At 39.4% G+C, this 25,684-nt stretch overlaps 1 protein-coding gene across 5 annotated transcripts in view; it reads right to left on the bottom strand.

Annotated features, from left to right (window-relative positions):
• Positions 1 to 725: 725 nt before the first annotated feature.
• ARAP2 (ArfGAP with RhoGAP domain, ankyrin repeat and PH domain 2) overlaps positions 726 to 25,684 on the bottom strand; it is a 162,196-nt gene continuing 137,237 nt past the window's right edge. For all 5 annotated transcript variants that reach the window (XM_053672327.1, XM_053672326.1, XM_053672330.1 and 2 more), the window contains 6 exons: positions 14,755 to 14,894; positions 12,884 to 12,966; positions 11,813 to 11,848; positions 10,453 to 10,516; positions 4,938 to 5,072; positions 726 to 2,071 (listed from right to left, as the gene is read on the bottom strand). In XM_053672327.1, the coding sequence (XP_053528302.1) occupies positions 1,688 to 2,071; positions 4,938 to 5,072; positions 10,453 to 10,516; positions 11,813 to 11,848; positions 12,884 to 12,966; positions 14,755 to 14,894 (842 nt within the window). In that variant the 3' untranslated portion in view covers positions 726 to 1,687. The remainder of the gene's footprint in view (positions 2,072 to 4,937; positions 5,073 to 10,452; positions 10,517 to 11,812; positions 11,849 to 12,883; positions 12,967 to 14,754; positions 14,895 to 25,684) is intronic.

Below are 25,684 nucleotides of genomic sequence, written 5' to 3'. Positions count from 1 at the left end.
ATGTGGGAAATGGAACATTGTACAGGGAAGGAGAGAAACAGAAACTTCGATTTTAAGCCCAAGTTTCAAAAATATTCAGATAAGAAGGGCAGGCACTCCAGACAGTCTTCTCATGGTACACCATTGTCAAACATGCATTTTCATGTGCCTCCTTACTTTGTAACATAAATATTTCATTTATTAGGAATAGGAGTTTATTTCAGAGTTCTTCTAAATACCATGAAGGCTCTGTAGTAGTGCCACCCATTTTATAAACTGACCTGCAGCTTTTTATTCTTTAAAAAAAAGATCCCAACCTGTAAATACCATACAAGGCGAATGAAAATATGTGATCAGTATTTTATAATGAACCAATTGGACTGACCAAAGAATGGGTCTTTGCATACAAATTCTGACATGAAAGACACCTGTAAAATAGAAGAGACAAAAAGAGAAATTCTAGGAATAAAGCTTAGCTACATAAAGTAATTTTTAATTCAAATTCAGCAGATAGGATACGGTTCTAAAGAAATTGCTGGAAAGTGCCACCCCTAACATGAACTACAATTAGTATTGTCTGCCCTGGGAAAATTCACCAACTCGGTAGCTGATCGTAGGTGGAATAGAGAACTTGGTCATTATGCATTAGGCACAGAGAGGAGAGGACTGCAGCAGAGTTAAACAGTCCCCCACACCCCACTCAGAACCACCCCCTCCCCCCTCCCCACCCCCCACTCCCACCTCCCTACACACCCACTTAACTCTGACAGTGCAGACACACACTGCAGCCTCACTGAAAATAACAAGAAATAAGTAAACCAACACGAAGTAAACAATAACAAAGCAGAACAACAATAACAAAACCCTGTGATGAGGAACTCTGTCGTACCAAAACAAAAGGAAGGAACCCTTTACAGGATTTTCTCGCACACAGCCTCAGTGAGCAGAGCATCCCTGCCAGGCCCGGTGCACACGGGATCTCTGCCCAGCGGCCAGCTACAAGGACCTGGAGGGTAGTGAGTGTGCCCTGCGGCCGGTGCACTCACGTGAAATTCGAGCGGCCAGCGCCACAACACGCATGTGTTGGATGCATACTGTTCTTGAGAAATGACTGGTCACCGGGCATCTTATCAATATGCAGTTTCTCAACAGTGAACTAGGATAAATCCTAACTGACCTCCTTAGTTTTTAAGATGTTTGTTAATGTCTTCCTCTTTTGGGAACTCCAGTATTGTATGACGGGCAGTCATGGAAATAAATCCTCCCCCATTTTCAACTCACCCCTCTGTTTTCCCGAAGGTAGAACCCATGTAAACCTAAAAACTTAACTTAATGTACAAGGTTTTCAAAGTGCAAAATGTGTTACGCATATATTCATAGGCTTCATTTAAACAGCATTTTATACAATACAGTACAATTTGATACTTCTGCTCATAAATTATACCACTAACAGACAACTACTTTGAAAGGCTGGCCACTCACAGTAAGCCAATGCCTTTTTACATAAAGTTAATACACTTGAACCTGTACAAGCTTTCTGCAGACCAAAATAAAGTTAATCTTACACTTACCACGTATATACATATTTTAAGATGCTCTTTAAATGCTTACATTGAGCTAGACAAATCTCACAAACCACAAGTTATTGTATAGTTTGGTTTCCAATTTGTGCGCAAACATCATACACAATATTTAAAAAATTTACAATTCATTTTATGTCTTTCTGCAAGATCTGCTCGCCCTGTAATTCTTTTGGAAGGGTTCTTGACCGTTGCAGAACCACACTAAGTTCTTCAATGACCTTGGAGGGCAATTTTTTGTCTGGATCCAAAGGAGCTTTGCCATTTCTGTCCTCAGCCTTCCCCGACATCTTTAAGCCTCTAAGGCACTTTTGCTGTCCAAGAAAGACCTCGGACTCGGTATCCTCCAGACAGTTGAAGCTCCGATGTTTTCGGGTTCGACTTCGAAGTTTGTCGTCCCTGTGCTCCAGGCAGTGGGCCACCATGGAAGCTCTCTCCTTCAAGGTGCTGTCCCCAGACACCTGGTCGCCCTTCTCTCTGAGCCGCAGCTTTTCCAGTTCTGCTCTCGCGCTCTAAAATAAGATAAAATGTCGCACGGGAAAGCAAGGTTTGGCACGATTTACACTGAAAAGATAAACTCCGTTTAAAAGTTGATGCTTCTTATGTTAGAGCTTATTTCTATGACTTAGGTTCTAACCTTACTTTGACACAGGGGACTTGTCTGAATTTATATAGTGATCTGAGAGATAGGAAATCAACTAAAATGTAGACCATGGCAATTCGTTTTAACATACATTTAACACAGCATTTTGAAGATGTCTTTCAGGTTAGGTATGTGAACTGACTCTCATGTTGAACTTGCCTCTTCTAATTCACTTCTGCTGGGATGCATCACATGTTCAAGTCTCTGTGGTGGGTACAGTATTGTACTCACAGAACTAAAAGAAAGGAGGTCTCTGTGGCCTGTGAGTCAGGGAAATGCTCTGCCTGGACCACAGCCTCTCTCTGAGATCCACATGTTAGCACACTAAATTTAACATTAATAGTTAATATTATTAGCATATGGAGGATGCTCAGTTTTATGATAGAAATCTGTTCAACTTCGTGTTTTTCTCTCCTCCCAAAATATTTAGTGAAATCCTTCCTTCCACATATCTATGAGAATTGCACATTTTTAAAAATTCAATGTGTGTATACACACACACACACACACACTTTTGTATCAGTGGATTAGAGCACACATTCATTTAGTAAAGTATAAGGGCCTAGGGGCACTGGCAATTCACTTTTACAACACCTGCAATGGTCTGGAAGTACATTTTCATTAAAAAAAATTTTCCCTCCATGATAGTTTCAGGTGTACCTAGTGATGTGACACTGATATACCTTACAAAGTGATCACCCCGGTAAGTCTGGTACCCACCTGGCACCGTTCACACTTATTACAATGTTACTGACTATATGCCCTGTGCTGCACTTCAATCCCCATGACTGCTTTTATAACTGGTGATTTATATTTCTAATCCCTTCACTTTTTCAACCATCTTCCCAATCCTCTCCCACCTGGCAGTCACCAATTTGTTCTCTGTAGCTATGAGTTTGTTTCTGTTTAGCTCATTTTTTTAGATTCCACATGTAGGTGGAATCATATAGTATCTGTCTTTCTCTGACTTACTTTTCTTAGCATAATACCCTCTGAGTCTGCTCCATGTAGTACCAAATTGTGAGGTTTCACGTTTTATGGCTGAGGAGTATTCCATTACATATATGTACCCATCTTCTTTATCCTTTTATCTGTCAGTGGACCCATAGGTTACTTTGGTATTTTGATTATTGTAAATAACGCTGCAGTGAACATAGGGACATAAGTATCTTCTGAAGTAGTGTTTTAGATTTCTTCAGATAAATGCCAGATTTCTTCAGGTAAAAGGCAGATCTAGTTTCAATTTTTTCAAGACCCCCTCCAGACGGTTTTCCGCAGTGGCTGCACCAACAGTGTTCACTCCCACCAACAGTGCATGAGGGTTCCCTTTTCTCCACATCCTCACCAGCACTTGTTTGCGGATTTACTGATGATAGCCATTCTGACAGTAGTGAGATGATATCTCATAACTTTTATCTGCATTTCCCAGATGATTAATGATGTTTAGCATATTTTTATATGTCTGTTAGCCATCTGTATGCTTTCTTTGCAGAAGTGTCTATTCAAGTCCTCTGCCCAATTTTTAACTGAATCGGTTTTTTGTGTATGTTAAATTGTATGAGTTCCTTATATATTTTGGACAATAACCTCTTACTGAATGGGTCATTGGCAAATATTTTCTCCTATTCAACAGGTTGCTTTTAATTTTGTTGGTTTCCTTTGCTGTGCAAAAACTTTTTAGTTTGATGTAGTCCCATTTGTTTACTTCTCCTTTTTTCCCGTGCCCAAGGAGATATATCAAAAAAATATTACTAACAGCAACGTCAGAGTCTACTCTCCTAGGAGTTTTACTAGGAGTTCAACTTTCCCCCAAGCATTGGAATATTTTGAAACATTCTTTGTCTATAAGTTGAGTCACCACCTCACCACATTTAGATTAGCTAAGGAATCCACAGTTTTACAGGGTAGTTTATTACCAAGAAAACCTGTTAAGTGCAAAATAGGAGAAGGGACAATCTGGTGATTTCTTGGAGTCTTATTCTGACCAAGTGGGCCAGAAAATAAAAATGTTTTCAAAACTACTCTTTTAGAGAAGAGGAATATTATGATGAGATAAATGTTCAGGAAAAATAGGCGTGGGCAAATATTTTTAAAAATTTGAGCACTAAACTTTAGCCCTGACTGGTGGGGCTCCATGAGTTGCACATTTTCCCACACCCCGAATGGTTACTGGTTCAGTGCCTGGTCAGGGCATGAGCCTGCTTTGCCAGCCTGGTCTCCGGGCACGACAGGTATATGAGGAAGCCAATTATTTATCTCATACGCTGACGTTTCTTTCCCTCCCTTCCCTCTCTAAAGACAGATAAATAAAATCTTTACAAAAATAGCCAATGACATTATTAAAAGTAATCATTTAAAAGAAGTTAAACAAATATGAAAGTTCAAAAAAGTGCCAGTGCCATAGGGTTATTCATAATGTTTTCTTGATGGATGTGGTTCTTCTTATGGTTTTCTTTTTTCTTTTTTTTTTTACATTTTTTCCCTTCCCCCCCCCTTCCCCCCCCCTCTTCTCTTTCTTTCTCTTTTCCTCAAATCCCTCCCCCTTTTTCCCTTATTCCTTCCTCTCCCCTCGGTGTTTTTCAGCTCTTTTTTTCTTTTTTTTTTGCTTCTTATGGTTTTCAAAGTGATTATTTCTAATTTTTGAAGCTAATGAGTTCATTAATGCACTCAATCACAGTAAGACAGAAGACAGCAAATGCCATAATTAATCTAAAAGAAATAAAGTCATAACCCACCTCGATATTCCTCCGGGCGTCGGTTGCATTTCTCTCCTGCTGGATGGGAATTAGAGGCAAACCTCCAATTTTGGGGTTTTTGGTTATAGAGCGTTTTCGTTCCTTTCCAGCGGGTGGCCGCACATCGTTTTCATGCTGTGAAAACAAAACTTCTTGCCATTGGTGTGTGACTTTATAATGTGGTGTGAACCACGTTGCATAGTCACTTGGCTCCCTTTCCACACACACAAATCAAGTGACCTGCTCTCCATGAAAGCCATGTTCATTATGACGTCAGCTCTGGAGGCAGCATCGCTGCAGGAGCCAAAACTCTTACATGAACTGACTTTGAGGTCTCAGTTCAATTTCAAGTTCCAAATACATACCTTCTGTACTACTTATCAAACCAAAAGGGGGGAAATGTTTAAGAAATTTCTTTGTGGTAAAAAAACAATACACTCTTCTACATTTCTAGAGCCCGTGATCAAAGTAAATACATTCGCATTTGCTCTCTCCCCCAAAGATAATTTCGATGTAAATATCATAATTTGACCTTATATAGCCCAAGTCAATCTCAGGTCTGCTTATCAGAAAACTTAGTCTTACTTTATCACCTTTTTAAAAATGTTACTTTTTCATCTAATTGAATTCCAAAGAAATGTTACCTTGTACACAGACATTTATACTGAAAATCACTGTTTATCAGAGAGTGTGGCACATTTGTTCTCAGATTATTGACTACATACTCTGGCCACTAAGCAATTATAGATATGACTGAGAAAAAGTTAATTTTGCAATGGGGAGAAATATCCACAGGTAAAAATATAAACCGAGTGATAAATCCTTAAGATATGTATATAAAAGAAAAATCTTTAAAGATTTTTCTCCTCCTCAGGGTAGATTCACTTGTCAGAAGTTGGGAAAAGCAAATTGACTTTCAGACAACAATCTGTGAAGGAAATACAAAATACCAACTCTAAAATGAGCAGCTTACAGATGTTATGATGAAATGAAAAACATTCAGTAAGCTATATAGCTAAATGCCTGCTCTTATTTTCCTCTGCTCGTAAGATTCAACAGATTCTCGTTCTTATGCTGCACTTGGTATTTTAATGTAGCATTTTATAGCATGGAAGGCATTTCAACAAGTGTTGGCTGTGTGCACACTGTAACTAGCTGGGTTTCGTGGTTATCAATGACATATATTCTCTCCTTCAATCCTCACTAGCCCTCCGTGTAGGTCCTACTTATTACCAGACTTAGTATATGTGCATAAGGTTTGCTCTTGAATTTTAGGAAAACATTAACAAATCCACCATAGTGGATTATGTAACATTTCAAGCAGAGGGAAAGTGACAAATGTCACAGTATTTTTACATCATGGTCCTGAACTTGATAAAACAATTTGATATTACATAATTGTGGTATTCCCAACATGTAATGCTGGAAGAAAACTGACTTTGAGGGAAATTGGCATTCTATGGATTATATTTACACTTCTACTCACTGATATACGGTACGTATATTAAATGATATGTGGAGGAACCTGATTGTAAATGCAACTTTCAAACACTGTTTCTTTCCCTGACATAAAGAATGCTTTGAATAATGGCTAATGAGGTCTCACTGAGTTGATCCAAGAAATATTTTTTTCCTCAACAGCAGAAATCATTAGATCTCAGTAATATGTTCTAACACTTATGGTTATGTATAAGTGACTTCAAAATTCATACCGCATGGCATACTTTCATTATTATAACCAATGATCACACCCCCAAATTTTTATTTCTGTCTCCTACGTTCTATTTATTTTCTTTCCCTACAGCTTTACTGGGGTATAACAGAGAAATAATATTGTAAGATGCTTACATGTACAGTGTGATGATTTGATACATGCATGTGTCCTGAAAGGATTCTCTCCCATTGAGTTAATTAACACAGTCAACACTTAACATATTTACTTTTCTTTTGGTGAGAAAATTTAAGTTTTACTCTTAGCGAAGGTAAATTATACCATACAATGTTATCAAATATAGTCACTAATAACATGAGATCGTCAAACCTTACTTCCTAACTCAAAGTGTCCTATCCCTTTACCAACCTCCCTATTCTCCTGCCCTTCTGCAAACAAACATGTTTCACTCTGTTTCTACGAGTTCAACTTTTTTTTTAAGGTTCCACATATAAGTGAGATCACGCAGTACTTGTCTTTCTTAGTCTGGCTTATTTCACCTGGCATAATGGCCTTCAGGTTCATCCACGTTGTTGCATAAGACAGGATTTCCCTATTTTCAAAGGCTGAATAACATTCCATAGTGTGTGCACCACATTTTCTTGCTTTATTCATTCATCTGTCAACAGACACTTCAGATGTGTCCATACCTTGGCGAGGGTGAATAACGCTGCAGGGAACATGAGGTCTGCCTTACTTCCTGAGCTTGACCTCTGATCTTCCCAGACAACTTAATTTGGTCCCATTCACACTAAGTATGCTTAGGCTCCTTGAGATCTTCAATCCACTCTACTTCGCACGTTGCTTCCCATTCCTTTCATAGCCTGGCCTAGATTTCACGATCAGTCAGTATACTCACCTCCTCTTTAAGTGCTGTGCTCTTTCTCCCTCCATCATACTTGCCTGGCAAAGCCCTAAACCTAGTTAAACCTAATTCTACTTACCTTGTGGGTGAGTACCAACAGGAGGAGGAGGAAAATAAAACAGATCGCTAGGCTATGGCATGCCCGCACTACTCACTCCCTCATTTCAGACACATCTGTCGTTTGGTTACTCAGAAAGGCATTCTCTGAGAACCTTTTCTCAGTTAAAGACCTTCCTTACCTCAGTTGCACTGGCTTTACTTTCCCTCTTTTATTTTATACAAATACAGATCTAATAAGAGTCCTTCCCCAAAGAGGACACACAAAATGTCAATCGACATGTGGAAAGGTGCTCCGTGTTACTGTCACAGAAATGCAAACTAAAACCATAACGAAATTACACCTCAGGCCTATCAGAATGACTATTATCAGTAAATCAACAAACAGGATATGGAGAAAGGGAAACCCTTTGCACTGTTGGTGGGAATGTGGACTGGTGCAGCCACTGTGAAAAAGTACATGGAGGTTCCTCAAAAAATTAAAAATGGAACTGCCTTATGACCCAGAGATTCCACTTCTGGGAATATGTCCAAAGAAACCCAAAACACTATTTTGAAAGAACATGTACATTCCTATGTTCATTACAGCATTATTTACAACAAACAAGATACGGAAGCAACCCGGGTGTCCATCAATTGATGAGTGGATAATAAACATAGTGGTGCATGTATACAATGGAATATTAGTCACTAAAAAAAAAAAAGAAATCTTACCATTTATGACAGCATGGATAGACCTAGAGGATATTACGCTAAGTGAAATAAGTGAGAGAGAGAAAGATGAATATCACGTGACTTCATTGAAATGTGGAATCTAATGAATGAAACTAACAAACAAAATTGAAACACCCTGGTAGATACAGAGCGCAAACTAGTGACTGCCAAGGGGAAGGGGTCTGACGGACTGAGTGAAAAAGGTGAAGGGATTAAAAAAGTAAAAATTGATAGTTATAAAACAGTCATAGGGATATAAACTACAGCATAGGGAATATAGTCAGTAGTAGTGTAGTAACTATGTATGGTGCCAGGTGGGTACTAGAAATATTGGGGGGAACACCTGTGAAATATATGATTGTCTGAGCACTATGCTGTACACTTGAGACTAAAGCAAAATAATATTGAATGTCAACTGTAACTAAAAAATAAAAATGAAATGCAAAATAAAATTTAAAAAGTGACTGACAAAGAGTCCGTACTCTCATGGAATTTATGTTTTAATGGGAAAGACAGACACGACATATGCAAATACACACGTTTTTTACTTAGTGCCGCGGCACTGAAGTGCAGGGTGTTCAGTGTTCCCGCAGGAAGGTCTAATGGCAAAACGAGAGCGTTCTTCTGAGACTGTGACATGTGAGCTAAAACCTAGGAGACTTGTGAGGCAGGATGGGGGTGGGGACGGGTATTAGAAGTGTTCCAGCACCAGAAAGACTCATGGTAAGGACACCAATGTTGGCTCAAGTGTGTGTGTGTGTGTGTGTGTGTGTGTGTGTGTATTTAACATATATATTAACATTTGCCACTTTCCTGTCTGTGTCCCCGTGGAGGTGAACCTTTAAATCTAAAAGGACCTTTGTGTTTATATGAATCCTGAAATGTGGAGCAAGGAAGGGTGACCGGGCTGCGTCTCCAAGGACAAGATGGTAATGGGCAGGCGAGGTGGGGAGAAGTGACTTGGTCCCGAGAGCAACCTCTGCTTCCCCACTATTTATACTTTGATTTTAAACTACAGAGTTGACTGACTTCAATTATTTTTAAAAGAGGAATCAATTTATGGTAGTGGTGTCACAAAGAGACAGTGTAACAGTCTTTGACTCTGCAGTTCCAATTTTAGGAAATACTTCAAATCTACTTTCTTAAAGTGGAACTTAAATGTCTGAATTATTAAAATGTCACAAAAAATAGAAGACAGGTCTCTAAAGAGTTAGCAACCAGTCTTTTTCTGCAAATGTATTCCCAGGTGGTACCAGCAGCATCAGGGTGAGAAGAACGGTATTTATTAACCACTGGAGAGGATAATAAATTAAACGAACAGAGAAAATGATTTTCACAACAAATGACCAGATTGGGTGGTGAATTAACTCCTCTTGTAAGGGAAACAGGGAAGTACATCCTCAGTAATAGAGAGTGGCAACCAGATCACCACCAGTGAATTCCAAGACTCTCGTGGGAAGCACTGCAGGGAATTCAGCCAAACAACGTTGGGGAAAAAAATCAAATTTCCCTAATGGGACTAGTGAAACCTCCTAGCCATTAAAAATCAAAAAGTGAGTCCTCCTCCATGAAGCACACTAGCTGAGGAATTTAGGGCATGTGTTGGCCTCTGGCCCCTCTGGGTATAAACCGGTAACTAATGTGTGGCCCTGAGCAAATGATGTGGACTTTGTTCATCTTTATTCCCTCGTCTATGAGCAGTGTAATGCAGAGTTTGTTGCAAGTAATATGAGTTAACTCTTTTTGAAGTTTCTAGCAAAACAGTAAGTATTAAAGAAATGTAGGTTCTCGTCCTTGTCTGTGGACAGGCGGTGGGGGGGCGGTCACTGGGAAAACACAAAGGAAAATAACGCATTTTCCTCAAAGAAGATCTTCGGGGTCTGCGGCAGGACGGCGGCTCAGACAAGGCCACCTTTCCTATGCGGGCATCCGGATGCGTCCACCTCTCCCAGGCTAAGGGGCTGCTGGGTGGGAAACAAGCCTCCCCAAAGACAGTCAACTCTCTTTCTAGGAGTCATGGATTAGTCTGGATGCTTATCTATTTAAAAATATATAAGTGAGTAAATAGAAGTAGATGCATAAAACTCATTAAACGTTACTGGAAAGTCACCATCATTTCTTATCCACTGTTTAACACTGTACTGGATGACAGGAAACAGACCACTGACCTGGGCGATGAAGACACTGGCCATCCACTCCATCTGGTTCTGGGAACTGTCACAACACAGGTGCCTGCAAGGCAGCATTTACAGACATGTAAGTGGGAGCCTGTTCTTCAGAGTATTTGGTGACTAAGGGACCAGAAATCCCTTTGTGTTTCTCTGATTAATGACATAATGCAATCAAAATGGGAGTATTTTAGTGTGAATTGCTTCAGGTTTCTGTTAAGTACGCAATATCAAAATAGTGGTGTACACATTCTATTTTATACAAAACACAGCTGGGGTTTTGATAACTGCTGAACAGTGCTGGGCAATAGTTTTGGAAAGGCAGAAGGGTCAGTCTCATTTGCTTTTCGGGTGCTTGATTGTAAAAAAATGTCTTTTCCCTGGAACCTCCCAGCCTAAGAAGATAAATACGTGTATATTTTCTTAACAGCAGATTTTTTAAAAAAGGCTTAGATGGTCTTCATCATTATGATTATAAATGTTAATACCCATGAGATGCATGAAAAATAAATTAAATATAAATACTGCCTGTCCGATAACACTGATTCGGCAATTAGGATACATGGGAGTCAGTCATATTTTATTGGGGGGGGGCACGAAAGACTGGGCAGACGGAGGCATGGCCCTGGGCACGCGGGGTGTGGGTGCGCCAGGGAGACCCCATAGAGGCCCGTGGGGTGTGGTCTGTGACTTTAGACCGAGGTCAGTGAGAGAGAAGGATACAGCTCATGGGATCTCTCGGAGCAAGTCACCCTGCTCCATCGGTGGGGTAAAGTGCACAGGTTTGAGACCAAGATTCTTTTAACACAATTTCCACTGGTTCTTATCCTTTATTTAAAACTGCACTTTGGCCCTCGCTGGTATAGCTCAGTGGATTGAGTGCAGGCCTGTGAATCAAAAGATCATGGTTCAATTCCCAGTCAGGGTACATGCCTGGGTTGCAGGCCAATTCCCATCAGGGGACACATGAGAGGCAACCATACATTGATATTTCTCTCCTCTCCTTCCCTTCCCCTCTAAAGATAAATAAATAAAAATTTAAAAAAATAAAAAATAAAACTGCACTTTGCCTCCTGACCCTGTAAGAGCCAGGATTCCACACCCATAATAACTGGGAAGAAATCAGTTAGTTTCCCTTAAGAGATATGGGCAATTAGGATACATGGGAGTGAAATGGACTTAAACCCTGAAAGCAAATATATCTCCTTCTCCTAGATGCTTAGTATTTAGTAAAGACTTGAACTTCACTTAGATGAAACATTTCCTGTCTGTAGATCCATCTGCCAGATCACAGCATCACTCATTTACTAAAGTTACCATGAATGTTATCAGATCCTGAAATTGCCAGCTGTTAACTTACCAGTGATGTTTTTCGGAATATGCCGTCAACCCCCAACTGCAGCACCAGGGAAAAAACAAACACCAACGTGTTAAAAATGACACACTTCACACTAAGAAGGTGACATTTAATGGCAGAAATGCATAACAACTGACACCCACAAGTGATGATTCAATGGGTATGATTTATCGAGAGAGAAATGATAAATGTTGAGGAATTTGGCTACGAATTTACTTATGTTGCAGGGAGACAGAGGGAAGGAGCCTATGATGTTATGGGGCAGTGGGGGAATCTCCCAGAAGACAGTCTGGACTGAGCAAAACCGGATGTCCTGGAAAACGGCCAAAATACGATGCTATACATCTGACCTGCTCATAGTGTGAGGAATTAAAGAATGTGCCAATTCCAACACAGGCATCTATATGTGCTGGGCTTATAAATTAAGCATGGTGGTGAAAGTGAGAAAATTTTCAGAATCTCAAATCATATACAGTTCATTAAAATAATGTTTCATGAAATTAAGAGTATAAGCACAAACATTAATTAGCTAATCAAATTGATGGTAAGAAAGTACAGTGCAAAGCCAACACTGGGTTGAGTCAAGAGTTAAAGGGAACAGTGTTTAACTGGACTGCACTTCCTCTCTGCCATCTCTGTGCTGTGCATTTACTTCCAAATTTGGGAAAGCAAAGGGGGAAATTACAGAGCAGGAGGAACAAGACGTTCTAAAAGCGGAGCATGAGGAGGTGGAGGGCAGCCGTCCACCTTCCTGTGGGTAGACCTGCTTGGAACATTCCTTCTGCCCCCAGCCTGTGACTGTGCAAGGAACGGGCTGCGGGGCAATGCATGTGTTCCCCAGTGGACGGGGCCTTCTGGGGATTTCTGGATGCATGGAGATATTTAATCCCCCAGAGCTTGCCTTTAGTGGGAACATCATCCCCCCCTATCTGCATGTTCTCTTGATCTAGCTACTTAAAAAACTTATCTGAAGCTTAGTTTATAAAAAGTGAGGCTAACGCCACCGGTCCCTAATTCCTTGAATAGGCGTACTTTCCCATCACTTTTCAATCACCCTTTTCTTTCAAGCTTTACCTGGTTGGAGGTTTCATTTTCTTTTTCACTCCAAGATAAAACTTCATTGAACTGAGCGAAAACATTTTGTCGGGTTTGCTACTCTGTAAGGAAAACAAAATGGTATGTAATGAAACACTTCCTCTACTGGAAACACTGGAGGAGGACAGGAAACAGTAACTTGGTACCCACACGGACCCCCTGCTGGCTCCATCAGATGGACCGACACAGGGGGAGTCTAGCATCCCTCTGAATGGAGGGACGAGTGCTGCGGATTCAATGCTGTCCTGCCACCCTCCTGCCTGGACATTCCACTCTCCTTGAAGGAAGCGAATAGGGGACACAAAGGCAAAGGAGGAAAACTACCAAGATCTGTTCATGGCCATCCAGGGAGGCTTCACTGCTAGAGAAACATACAGGAAAGTGGTCAAAGAGTGTGGCGAGCTAAGCAGATGCTCCCCAGAAATGGGGCCACAGAGCTCTGGAAAGCTGCCTAACGACTCTCTCTTCATCACATATTAGCAGATGTTATAGCTGGTCTTTCTTCGTGTGTCGCCAAAACAGAGCATATGCTTAGCTCAAGTGAATTTTAAAATTCAACGCAAAAAAAGGTGTCTCTAGGTCCTGCTGTCACTCAGCATTTGAAATAACTGCATGGGTATTTCTAGAATCTTAAGAAAGTAGAGATGACACTGCAGGCACCCATGTGACCTCCACCCTTTTTTACTTCTATCATCCTAGGAAGTATCCTACTGACTCTTCACAATTCTACAGCAAACGTCCTCTATACTCCAGGCAGACGCCCATCACCACGAATGGTTTTGCCAAATCTTAGCTTTCTTACAACACACCCATAGGGCACTACGTTGTGTGGAGCTCCTTTTACTCAACAGGGATTTAAAGGGCGCTCCATGTGCTGCACACAGTAAGTATTCACACTTATTTTACTGCTGAGTAGCATTCCACTGTATGAATTTATCACTCTTACACTGACGATCACCTGGAATATTTCCAGGTTGCAGCTTTTATGAATAAAGCTACTTATGAACATTCTTGAACAAGTACTTTTGTGGCCATAGTACCTAGGAACAGAGTTGCTGGGTCATGGGGTGGATGTACAAATAAATGTATCTAAATTAGACTGCCAAACATTTCTACACGGTGATTGTGTGATTTTACCATTCCATCAACAATTTGGGCCTTTCAGTTAATCAACATCCTTGTCAACATTAGGTGTAGTTGTTCTTATGATTTTAGTTGATTCTAGTCAAATTAAAGATAAGATAGTACCTCAGGGTTTTAATTTGCATTTATTCATTTCCATGAGCTAAACTCAGGCCGCTTTTGCCTTAGGGCAGGGGTGTCAAACTCATTTTCACTGGGGGCCATATCGGCCTCCCAGTTGCGGGCAAAGGGCCACATGTAATTTTAGTAACGCAACTACTCCTCAACAGGTAAGTCAGAGCTTGGCACCGCCACCAGGTAGAAACAAGGTCCCAGGCCAGATAAAACGAGGTCGGGGGCCGGTTTCGGCCCTCGGGTCTTGTGTTTGCCACCTGTGTTTAGGGCGTGACGCGTAACTCTCAGTCAACTTGACTGAGATGCTGATTTATATGCTAGTTTATGTAACACATATTAGACTTCTCTTTAGGACCGAAGTCATTCTCTGCCCTAAAACATGTGAGGTGCTCAGAAAGGCCATATATGGAGTTCTCCACTGTGTTACTGAGTACATTAATGGCATATCTCAGGGGTTGAAAGAAATCATCAGCTTACTATGCATATTATTTATTTACTCTAGGTCTTGACTTCCAAGACAAAGGGCTGAGAGAGGTATAAAATTATAAATGTGAATACCCACACAAAAAATCAAATGCTACTTATACAAATACCTTCTGGTCCTTGTAAAGAAAGAGATATCCATCTCGTAAAACACTATACCGATCTTGAAATTTGTTTCCAGACAGTATTTTAGATGGCTCTTCTTTGATTTTCAGGGTTCCCTCTTTGATACTTCCCAGGGCCATTCTCTCTGTAAAGCATAGCACTTCTGTAAATTGGGTACATTTTCATTTATGTGAAATAGATATACTTCCAGCTTTGGTATTATGAAAGAATAACTTGCCTCCCACCATCAAGAAACCTATGGTTAATTTCTGGGAATACCATATGTCCCAGGTGTGTTGAACAAGTCACAGACCCACTGTCTAGATCTATTTATATCTATTTATAATCTAGAGGCCTGCCTACACTGTCCCATTAGCACTTAAAATATATATGGTGAGTCTCAAATGAGATGTGCTGTGAGTATAAAATACAGATCAGATTTTGAAGAAAGTATAAAAAAGTAAAAATTTCATAATTTTGCGATGTTGATTCCATGTTGAAATGATATATTTTGGAAAGGTAGGTTTAGATAAGATATATTAGTAAAATTAATTTGACCATATGTTAATAGTACCTATCTATTCACATATATAAACTCACCACACATGCACACACACACACAGTGTGGATCCTAGGCAACTTACAGTTACACAATCAGCTTGCATTATATAGATTTTAAACAGCACTTGTAAAAGCAATGCAAATACACACGTAAATAGAAGAACCTCTACTGGAATTCTGACACAGCAATCCAGGAATTTTTAAGGAATTAAAGAAATTCCCGCTGAAGTGAAACAGGAAAGGCTAAAAAAGACAAAATGGCTAAGGTGGAGCCCTTAACATCAATTACACCTCACGTGCAATACTGCCATTGCCCCACACAGACCAATCATTTCAACCCATTTGATGAAGAAAACACTTTTTGGTAAGAATGCCAAATTTGTACTTGTATAAATTCATCAATATACCCTGCAGTCTAAAACTTTCTCCGTGTAACTCAGACGGTGACCCGCGGCCCGCCTGAGACTGAAGGGCAGCGCACAGAGCGCTGAGGCCAAACAGCCCCGATGCGGCCATGGCCATCCTTCCGGGAAACGGCACTGACCCCCGTCCTGCAGGCTGCTGTGGCCCTCCTACTAGACGACAGCCCCAAATGACGCAGAGTGGGGCACTGCAGCACGACTGGGAGCTTTAGCCATCATTTGGTGTTAAGGTGATACAATTTAAAAATCTTTATGCATAGTTTCTGAAGTTCATAGAGTAATGAATGGTTTTAGAGAGAACTCTTAGTCTTCAACCCAATAATCCCTTGGTTTGGGGAAAACCTTACTTACACAGAGAATATTGAGCAGATGTTTACAATTAAAATTAGCATAAGAAACAATTTATTTTAAAAAGTAGAAATAGTTCCTCACAACACAAATGTAAGCATGGAATGACTGCCTGCAAGCAGAAGTTCCCGGGGTTAACCACATCAGGGATCCTGACCGCAAGCAAACCAAGGTGACTAACAAAGCCCAATAGTCCCCACAATACACAGCTCTGGCCACAGACAATATTCTTTCAATCACTCTGTCATACTAAAGTATGGTTATTTTTAGGTAGTTTGTGACTTTAAAATTATTTCTGAATAACATACTGCTAAAATTGCCCTCTGGCACAATTCATGAATATTCATTTCCACAGAAAATATTTTAAATGATATTTCGTACCTAAATGACTTCTCTTTAAATTCAAAATAACCTTTTCCCAACTGAAAGACTTGAAGACATTTTCTAATACAACTGGGAGATCAAGAAAAAAGTAAACATTATATAAAACTAGGGTTACATTTTAGATTTTTAAAAATGTCTATTTTATTTTTTTAATCGTTGTTCAAGTACAGTTGTTCACATATTTTTATCTCATGTGATTTGCAACTTTCTGAAGTAGGGAGTACAGATTATATCATCTCATTTAATAAGTGAGAAAACTGTGGCTCACAAGGGTTATGCTACAAGGTCAGGAAGCAACTACTTAGAATCACAGCTCAGGTCTCTTAGTAACTAACGTAGAACTGGGTCTTTTATATTGAGGCACTTCTAAATAATGGTTACAATTATCATGATCACCACCATTACCACAATACCAGTACATGCCCAGGTGCCTTTCCTGACCTCATTCACCAGTTTACAAGGTTAAGCACCATTTTTCCTAAAACGTATCCTTTGATGTTTTATTGCACCCTTTCTGATTGTTCCTTCACACACTAGTCATCTCAATACATCCATCCCTTAAGTGCAAATATTAATTCTATGCCCAGCTCTCTAATGTTATTTTCTTAAAAATAATTTTTATTTATTTATTTATTTTGAGGGGAAGGGAGGGAGAAAGACAGGGAGAGAAACATCGATGCAAGAGAGAAACGTTGATTGGAGGCCTCTCATATAGAGGGCCGAACCTGCGACCCAGGCGTGTGCCCTGACCGGGAATCAGACCGGACACCTTTTGCTCAGTGGGACTATGACATACCAACTGAGCCATACAGGTCAGGGCTAATGTTCTTAAGTTTAACAAGTCAGCTGCATGATCTCGTATGCCCTCAAGGCTAAAGCCATGTTCCATGCAATGCCCTCCGTAGCTTCCTCGGTTCCCTTCTAAACATCTGCCCTTGGACACAATTCACAGACAGCTAAAACCCAACACATTCAAACTGGAATTCAGAGTGACCCTACCCCTATGTCCCCCCAAACAGTAACTTCTATACTGTCTTCCTTAATGACTCAGGAAGCATCCAAAGGAAGAAACTGAGGACTCACAGCTGTCTCTGTAATAATACAACGCTAATTTCCTTTAGACGGCATTCCCTAATGACCCAGCAAAAGTGAGTCTGCAGTTTTATGAAATTTTATCAGTAATTTCCTCAATTACAAAGTGCTTTTCTATTTATATTTTTAAAGAGTTTAAGATAGAATCTTATAACAGAAGAACAAGACATATAAGAAAAACAAAACAGGAAATGCTATTTCCTTGAATGAAGGGCATTCAGTGTTAGAAAAGATGTCAACGACCACCTGGCTGAACCACTTTCTCTGTGCTTGAAAGGACAGGCACCCTGGTCTACAGCAGTCACTGATAACTTGTTATTAGTATTTATATGTATATTTAAATACTCTTCATAAATTTACATTTTCTTTCTGTGTGGGGGGTAAAGATTATGCTTTGAAGATATCTTTAAAGCTTAAAGACAATGCTTTCCACAGATTCCTGCACAAAAAGAGAGAGCTAACAGACACTTATCAACTGGTTTTCTCAGTACCAAAGTATAGTATTAGAAGTCAGGACATCCATCCTGTATAGTGAATATCAGAGACCATCATCAAGTCCCTCCAAAATACCTCCTCTTGAAGTGGAAAAGGTTTTACCATCAACTTTTAAGCATCTTTGGTCTTAAAAAGTTCTGATGGAAGTGGAATGTAAGTTATTTTAGCCAGATTATGATTTACAGACTCATACTATTTCTGCTGAAAGTTTCTCAAGTCAGTTGGTGGTGGATGGCTCAGCTTTCCAGGTCTCAACTTGCCAGAAGCAGCTGTATTTTGAACTATTTGATTCTAATGCAAATTGAATTCTAAAGCATCTGTCACATGCAGCAACCTAAATTTAGAAACCCACAGAGATCTGAATTTGAGTTACATGTATCTTAAAAGTATTTCTTCCCCATTGAGATCATTAAAATTTGATTTTCATATGTCGCATTCAATTACTGGGGTATTTTTTAAAAAGAACTTTAGCACTTAAGAATAAGACTTCAGCAATGTAAAATTATTTATTCTGGAACCTTATAGAAGCTATCAATTTATGCTTTGCTTGTGGTAGAGACATTGAAACAACTCAACATAAAAGATAATGATAAAATGTGGTCTAATAAGATTAGCTATGACAAGGTCTAAATAGAAATTTTAATGAAGTTGTATTCCCCTATCTCAATGCCTCAGTCATAACCCATGGAAGAGAAAAGACATTTGAGGACTGTTATCTTTCTTTTCAAGTTAGTTAACCCCTCATTACAATAATGACAATGGTACAGAATGTTTCTAAGAAATCAAATGCTGCTTTTGAAAAGCACAGAATTGATTTTTAAGTCGAGGCAACAGAAAATCCATTTGCTCTAGTGCACTCCTAACATGTGAAGTGTGTTACCTCATTACCTTAAATGAATGGACAGAAATCAAGTGCTAGCTGATTCTACATCCATTCCTACTGTGATGTCTCCATTTTAAACTGTTCAGATAAAGTGACAAAACTGAGAAAATTAAAACTCATAAACCTCCCAACTTATTTGATAAAAATTCTTCATTTAGCAAGAAGGTGGTAAAAACAATGTCAACCAAAGGTGTAGGCTTAGAATTCATTACATAAAGTTAAAAAAATATTATCACACAATTAATGAAATGCAACTTGTGTATATGTCTGTAAATATGGAGTTGGAATAAATATAAGTGGAGAGACAGTAAAAGTTGTGGCAACTAGGTGTCAAGTATGAGGGGACAGAGGGCAAAGGATGTGGTATTGCTACTGTGTTTTTTTCTTTTGTATTTTTATTGTTATTCTATTACAGTTGTCCCAATTTTTCCTCTTTGCCCTCCTCCACCCATCCACACCCCTCTACCACAGTCAATTCCCACACTGTTGTCCATGTCCCTGGGTCATTCATACCTGTTCTTTGTCTAGTCCCTTCCCTGTCTTTCCACCATTATCCCCCCTCTCCACACCCATCTGTTAGCTTTCAGTTTGTTCTATGTTTACATGTCTGTGGTTCTATTTGTCCTTTAGTGTATTTTGTTCATTATATTCCTTTTATAGGTGAGATTATACGATATTTGTCTTTCACCAAATGACTCATTTCACTCAGCATAATATTCTCTAGTTCCATCCATGCTGTCACAAAAGGTAGGAGTGCTTCCTTTCTGCTGCACAGAATTCCATTGTGTAAATGTACCATGGTTTTTGATCCACTCATTTACTGATGGGCACTTAGGCTGTTTCTAGCACTTGGCTATTGTAAATAGCATTGCTATGAACATGGGGTGCATAGGTTCTTTTGAATTGGTGATTTGGGATTTTTAGGGCATATTCCCAGCAGTGGAATTGCTTAGTCAAAAGGCAGGTCCATTTTTTAGTTTTTTGAGGAAATTCCATACTGTTTTCCACAGTGGCTATACCAGTCTGCATTCCCACCAACAGTGCACTAGAGTTCCCTTTCCTCCATATCTTTGCCATTACTTGTTGCTTGTTGACGTATAAATGGTAGCCATTCTGGCAGGTTTGAGGTGATATCTCATTGTGGTTTTAACTTGCATTTCCCTGATAGCTAGTGATATTGAGCATCTTTTTATATGTCTATGGGCTCATCTGTATGTCCTCCTTTGAGAAGTGTCCATTCAGGTCCTTTGCCCAATTTTTTTAAGTGGAGTGTTTGTTTTCCTTGTGCTGAGTCCTATGTGTTCTTTATATATTTTAGAGATTGGACAAGGGTCCCATGTATTATTGGCAAACGTGTTCTCCCATGCAGTCGGTTCCCTTTCCATTTTGATGATGGTTTCCTTAGCAATGTAGAAGCTTTTTAATTTGATGTATATTTTTCTTGTATATTTCTTGTACAAGTCCCACTTGTATATTTTTCTTTACTTCCCTTGCCCTAGGAGATATAGCAGCAAAAATATTGCTACATGGGATATCTGAAAATTCCTATTTTTTCCTCTAGAACTTTAATGGTGTCACAACTTGTATTTAACTCTTTTATCCATTTTGAGTTTAATCTAGTTTACAGTGTAAGTTGGTGGTCTAGTTTCATTTTTTTTTTTGCATGTACCCTTCCAGTTCTCCCAACACCATTTATTAACTAGGCTATTTTTATCCCATTTTATGCTTTTGCCCCATTTTTCAAATTATTAATTGACCATAGAAACTTGGGTTTATTTCTGGGTTCTCTATTTTGTTCCATTGATCTATGTGTCTGTTTTTATGTCAGAACCAGACTGTTTTGATTACAGTGGCCTTGTAGTATAGTTTTATATCAGGTATTGTGATCCTTCCTACTTAGTTCTTCTTTCTCAAGATTGCTGAGGCTATTTAGGATCTTTTTTGGTTTCATATAAATTTTTGAAATACCTGTTATAAATCTGTGAAACATGCCACTGGAATTCCTTTTAATAAGAATTGTGCTGAATTTATACATTGCTTTGGGTAGTATGAACATATTAACAATGTTAATTCTTCTAGTCCATGAAGATGGTATATTTATTTGTGTCTTCCTTAATTTCTTTCTCTAATGTTAACAGTTTTCCATGTACAGGTCTTTTACCTCCTTGGTTAAATTTATTCCTAAGTACTTCTTTTTCCTTGTTGTTATAGCAAATGGGTTTTTTTTTCCTAGTTTTTCTTTCTGATATTTCATCATTGGTGTACAAAAATGCTATCAATTTCTGAATATTGACTTCATATTCTGCTATATTGCCAAATTCACTTATTAGATTAAGTAGTTTTTCGGTAAAAACTCTAGGTTTTTCTATGTACATTATCATGTCATTTGTGATGATGATAGTTTTATTTCCTCCTTTCCAATTTGGATGTCTTTTCTTTCTTTTTTCTTGTCTGATCACTGTGGCTAGAACTTCCAATACTGTGTTGAATAAGAGTGATGAAAGCAGACATCCTTACTGTTCCTGATCTTAATGGGAAAGCTTTTAGGCTTCTGCCCATTGAGTGTAATTTTGGCTGTAGGTTTCTCATATATAGCTTTTATTACATTGAGGTATGCTAACTCTATTCCCCTTTTGCTGAATGTTTTTATCATAAATGGGTGCTGGATTTTATCAAATGCTTTTTCAGAATCTATTGATACAATTATGATTTCTGTCCTTCATTTTGCTTATATGGCATATTACATTTACTGATTTATGAATACTGTACCATCCTTGCATCCCTGGGATGAATCCCACTAGATTATGGTGTATGATCTTTCTAATGTATTGCTGAATTTGAATTGCCAATATTTTGTTGAGGATTTTAGCATCCATGTTCATCACAGGTATCGGTCTGTAGTTTTCTGTCTTTGTCATCTTTATCTGGTTTTGGAATTAGGATGGCACTAGCCTCATAAAAAAGTTTGGGAGTCTTTCTTCTTGAAGTTTTTTGGAATAGTCTGAAAGGATATGTGTTAGTTCTACCTTAAATGTTTGGTATAATGCCCCTATGAAACCTTCCAGTCCAGGGCTTTTGTGCTCTGGGAGTTTTCTATTTTATGTTTCATAAAATATTAACACATTCGATGTATGTTACTAAGAGAAATGCAGTTGCAACCAACCACCCTTGTTTCAAACTTGACTAATTTCCACTCGGCTCCAGGATACAAAAAGAAAATCCTAAATGAAAGAAATCTTTAACGTGGTTCCCCTTCTGCTGTGAAGAGCAATGCACATCTAAGATACTCCAATTTTTCTAACAAACTGACAGAAAAATCACGTTTGATTTACTTTCATTTTTAGATCCCAATTTTAAGGAGTGGTGGATGTGCTGAAAGAAGCAGTAATTCTGGAGCAGGTGGTCACTGTGATTGATTTAGGAGACATTTGCCAGGACAGAGACAGAGTGGACTGAATATCTACACAACCTAAAATCTAACACAAAGTATATCCACAAAAAGGACTGACAAGCATCATGTTGCTGTAAGACACAATAGCGGGAAAAATCATGATTTAAGAACGGCATTAAAAAAACAAACAGAAGGCCAAAGTTGGTTTAAAAGGATATTCCTAAATTCACACAGATGTAGAACAGACCAAAATCAAAGAGATCACTTTGATTTGACAGTCTAAATGTAAATCAAGCTCTAATTAAAAACATTTGTAAAAAATCTTACTGGAGCCCTGGCTGCTGTAGCTCAGTGGATTGAGCACGGGCCTGCGAATCAGACAATCGCGGTTCGATTCCCAGTCAGGGCACATGCCTGGGTTGCAGACCAGTTCCCTGCAGGCCAATTCTCAGCAGGGGACACATGAAAGACAACCATACATTGATGTTTCTCTCCCTCTCTCCTTCCCTTCCCCTCTAAAGATAAATAAATAAAATCTTAAAAAAAAAATCTTATTGGCTAGAAAACTAAAAAAAAAAAGTATTTTAAATATTTACTCCGTAGGTACTTCTATTTTTGACCCAAAATACATCACTACTAATATGAAATGGTCTAATTAATGTACTTGCTGACAGTGTTACTCTAAAGCCTGATTTTTTTTTCATGCAATGACACAATTTGCTGGTAGAAAGAAGTGTAGCCATTACAACCAGTTGTGCAAAGGTCTGGCCAACTGAGGTAGGAACAGTGCATGGACAGCTCCCACCTGTTAGAAAAATGAAGACGATATTAGAGTAACAAAAGTTAGTGACATTTTACTCCGGGGTTTTACCCAAATCCTGAAACTATCCTTCAGGCCTGCTTTCCACTGCTTGGGTTCTCTAGTTTTTATGCAGAACGCTTAATCTAGGCCTTGCGGAGGCTTGAGGCTTTCACGGCAGCACACACGCACAGCCCCGGAAAGAAGGCACAATGTGTGGGGCATCATCGTCACCGCAATCCCAGCCTTCCTACCAGTCTGTGGGCAGGGCCAACGCTCAGGGTGTCACTCTGCTGTTTCCTCCCGTCTTTAAACAGCATGGATATTTCACTCATATGTGATTGTTCTCCACCTGCTCAGTCTTTGCTTCCCCTGCCCCACTGCAAAGATCAGCAGCACTTAATGGTATCCTTGTTTGGATTACTCTTCACCCCAGCTGCACGAAGCCTTCCTTTATATCATAGCTTTTTAGGATCTTATTTTTGTCCTTTTTACTCACATAGCCAGCCCACTACTATTCCAATAAAAGCTGAAATATTATGGCTAGGTGGGGTTTCAGTATTTCACAACAGGAAGAAGTAGACATTTGGAGGAATACTGGAAGAAGAAAAAGGAAAATTCTCAACAGAAAAATAAACATATACTTGAAAAGTTGACTTATTTTGTAAAAGAAACCATGAGAGCCTATATTATATATGTTCCATAATGTTGACAGCACTTGGTTCATAAGCTCAACACTTTTCCCTTATCTCAATGTTGAAATGAAAGAATACAGAATTTAAGAACTAGAACAGATTTCATAGATTTTCTCAATCAGAAATTCTCAGCATGAGCACCACTGGCATTTTGGGCCCAACCCCTTTTTGTGAAGACCTGCAGGATGGTTAGTGGCCCCTCTGGCGTCTTCCTACCAAATACCAGAAGCACCCCCCCCCCACCAGCTGTGATGATCAGAAATGCCTCCGGACATTGCCAAATGGCCCCCAGGGGACAAAACAGCCCCACACCTGAGAATCACCGCTCTTTGACGTGGATGCATATTGAATTCACATGAACGTAGGTATTGAGGGCAGGTGGTCAAAATCATATGCAGAAGTATCAAAGAAAATAAGATAGAGGTCACTAAAAGGCTAAATCTCCACAACAAAAAGAACAGTATCTGCTCTGTTTGTTTAGGTACTTGTAAGACAAGAATGACAGAGGTTGTTACACTGCTCCCACGTTGTGAAAATATTTTCATGTGATGTATAAGATGTAATGAACAGTGTTAAGGACCGAATGCTTGTGTTCCCCAAGACCTCCCAATGGGAGGGCCAGAGGAGCGGGGAGCCCCCCGAGTGGGGGAGTGCTTCGCAGAGAGCTGGTCTGCCATCTCTCTATGTGACAACACAAACTGAGAATCTGAAACCTGGACGGGGCTCTTGCCAGAGCACAGCCCTGCTGGCACCCTGACCTCAGACTCCCAGCCTCCAGACTGTGAGAAACAAACTTCTGTGGTTTACTCGCCACCCGGTCTGCCATAGTTCCAGCGGCTAAGACAGCATCAGGAAGCCAGAAATTTATCAGATTGGCCATGGTACAATTTAGAACTTACTGACCTACGATGTTGGCTAGAGAGCCTGCAATCATACTAAGTACTAGGTTTACAGCTTTCATGAGCTGTATTAACATCCTCACCTTTTTTTCATAATTAGAAGACAAATATCTTCTCAAACCCCGTATTTATTAGCTATGCCCTGGGTGGGGCAAGTTACTTCATTTCTCTGAGCTTCTGCCAATTTGTAAAATTCAAATGACAATATAACTCACAAGGATATTTTTAAAAGTTTAAATGACATTTGGTGTGCACAGAGTTCAGTGAATGATTAATATGTTATCACAATGTTATATAACATATAATGATATACTAATAGAGCTCAGTTAATATATGATTAATAAGTAACAATGGCTATCATTATTATTAATTATTAAAGTTGCAGTAAAATCCATCTTATAAAACCTGAATCCTTTGCTTTTGAAGTTGTTTTATATCCAGAGCTGGCAGAAAGTCTTTTTCTAATCTGACAATGGCAGCACAACAGAAGAGTCAAAGTTTCCAAATAAAAGTTTTCTGATAACTCATACGAGTTCAGAGACTGTCTTGTATGGCCCCCTTCTGCTAGCTAATTTCTTATTTAAGCTGACATGGTATATATGTCTTCTCCCAGCTGGGTGGCAAATATCCTTACTGGAAATATTTTTATTTTATACTTGTTCTCCAATATCCACAAAAATGAGAATTGCCCTGGCTGATATGGCTCAGTGAACTGAGTGTCAGCCTGGAAACCAGGGGGTCACTGGTTCGCTTCCCAGTCAGGGAACACACCTGGGTTGCAGGCTGAGTCCCCAGTGGGGGTCGAGTGAGAGGCAACCACACACTGATGTTTTTCTCCCTCTCTTTCTCCCTCCCTTCCCCTCTGTCTAAAAATAAACAAATACAATACTTTTAAAAATGAGCATTATAACAAGCAATCAGTCTCAGAGCCTGTATTACTTACACTTCTTGAATACTCAGAGAACT

This window comes from Artibeus jamaicensis, unplaced genomic scaffold (genome assembly GCF_021234435.1).
Source record: "Artibeus jamaicensis isolate MK-2021 breed Jamaican fruit bat unplaced genomic scaffold, CSHL_Jam_final contig_76, whole genome shotgun sequence".
In the NCBI taxonomy this organism is placed as follows: Eukaryota; Metazoa; Chordata; class Mammalia; order Chiroptera; family Phyllostomidae; genus Artibeus; species Artibeus jamaicensis.
This window is presented reverse-complemented; position numbering and strand designations above follow the sequence as displayed.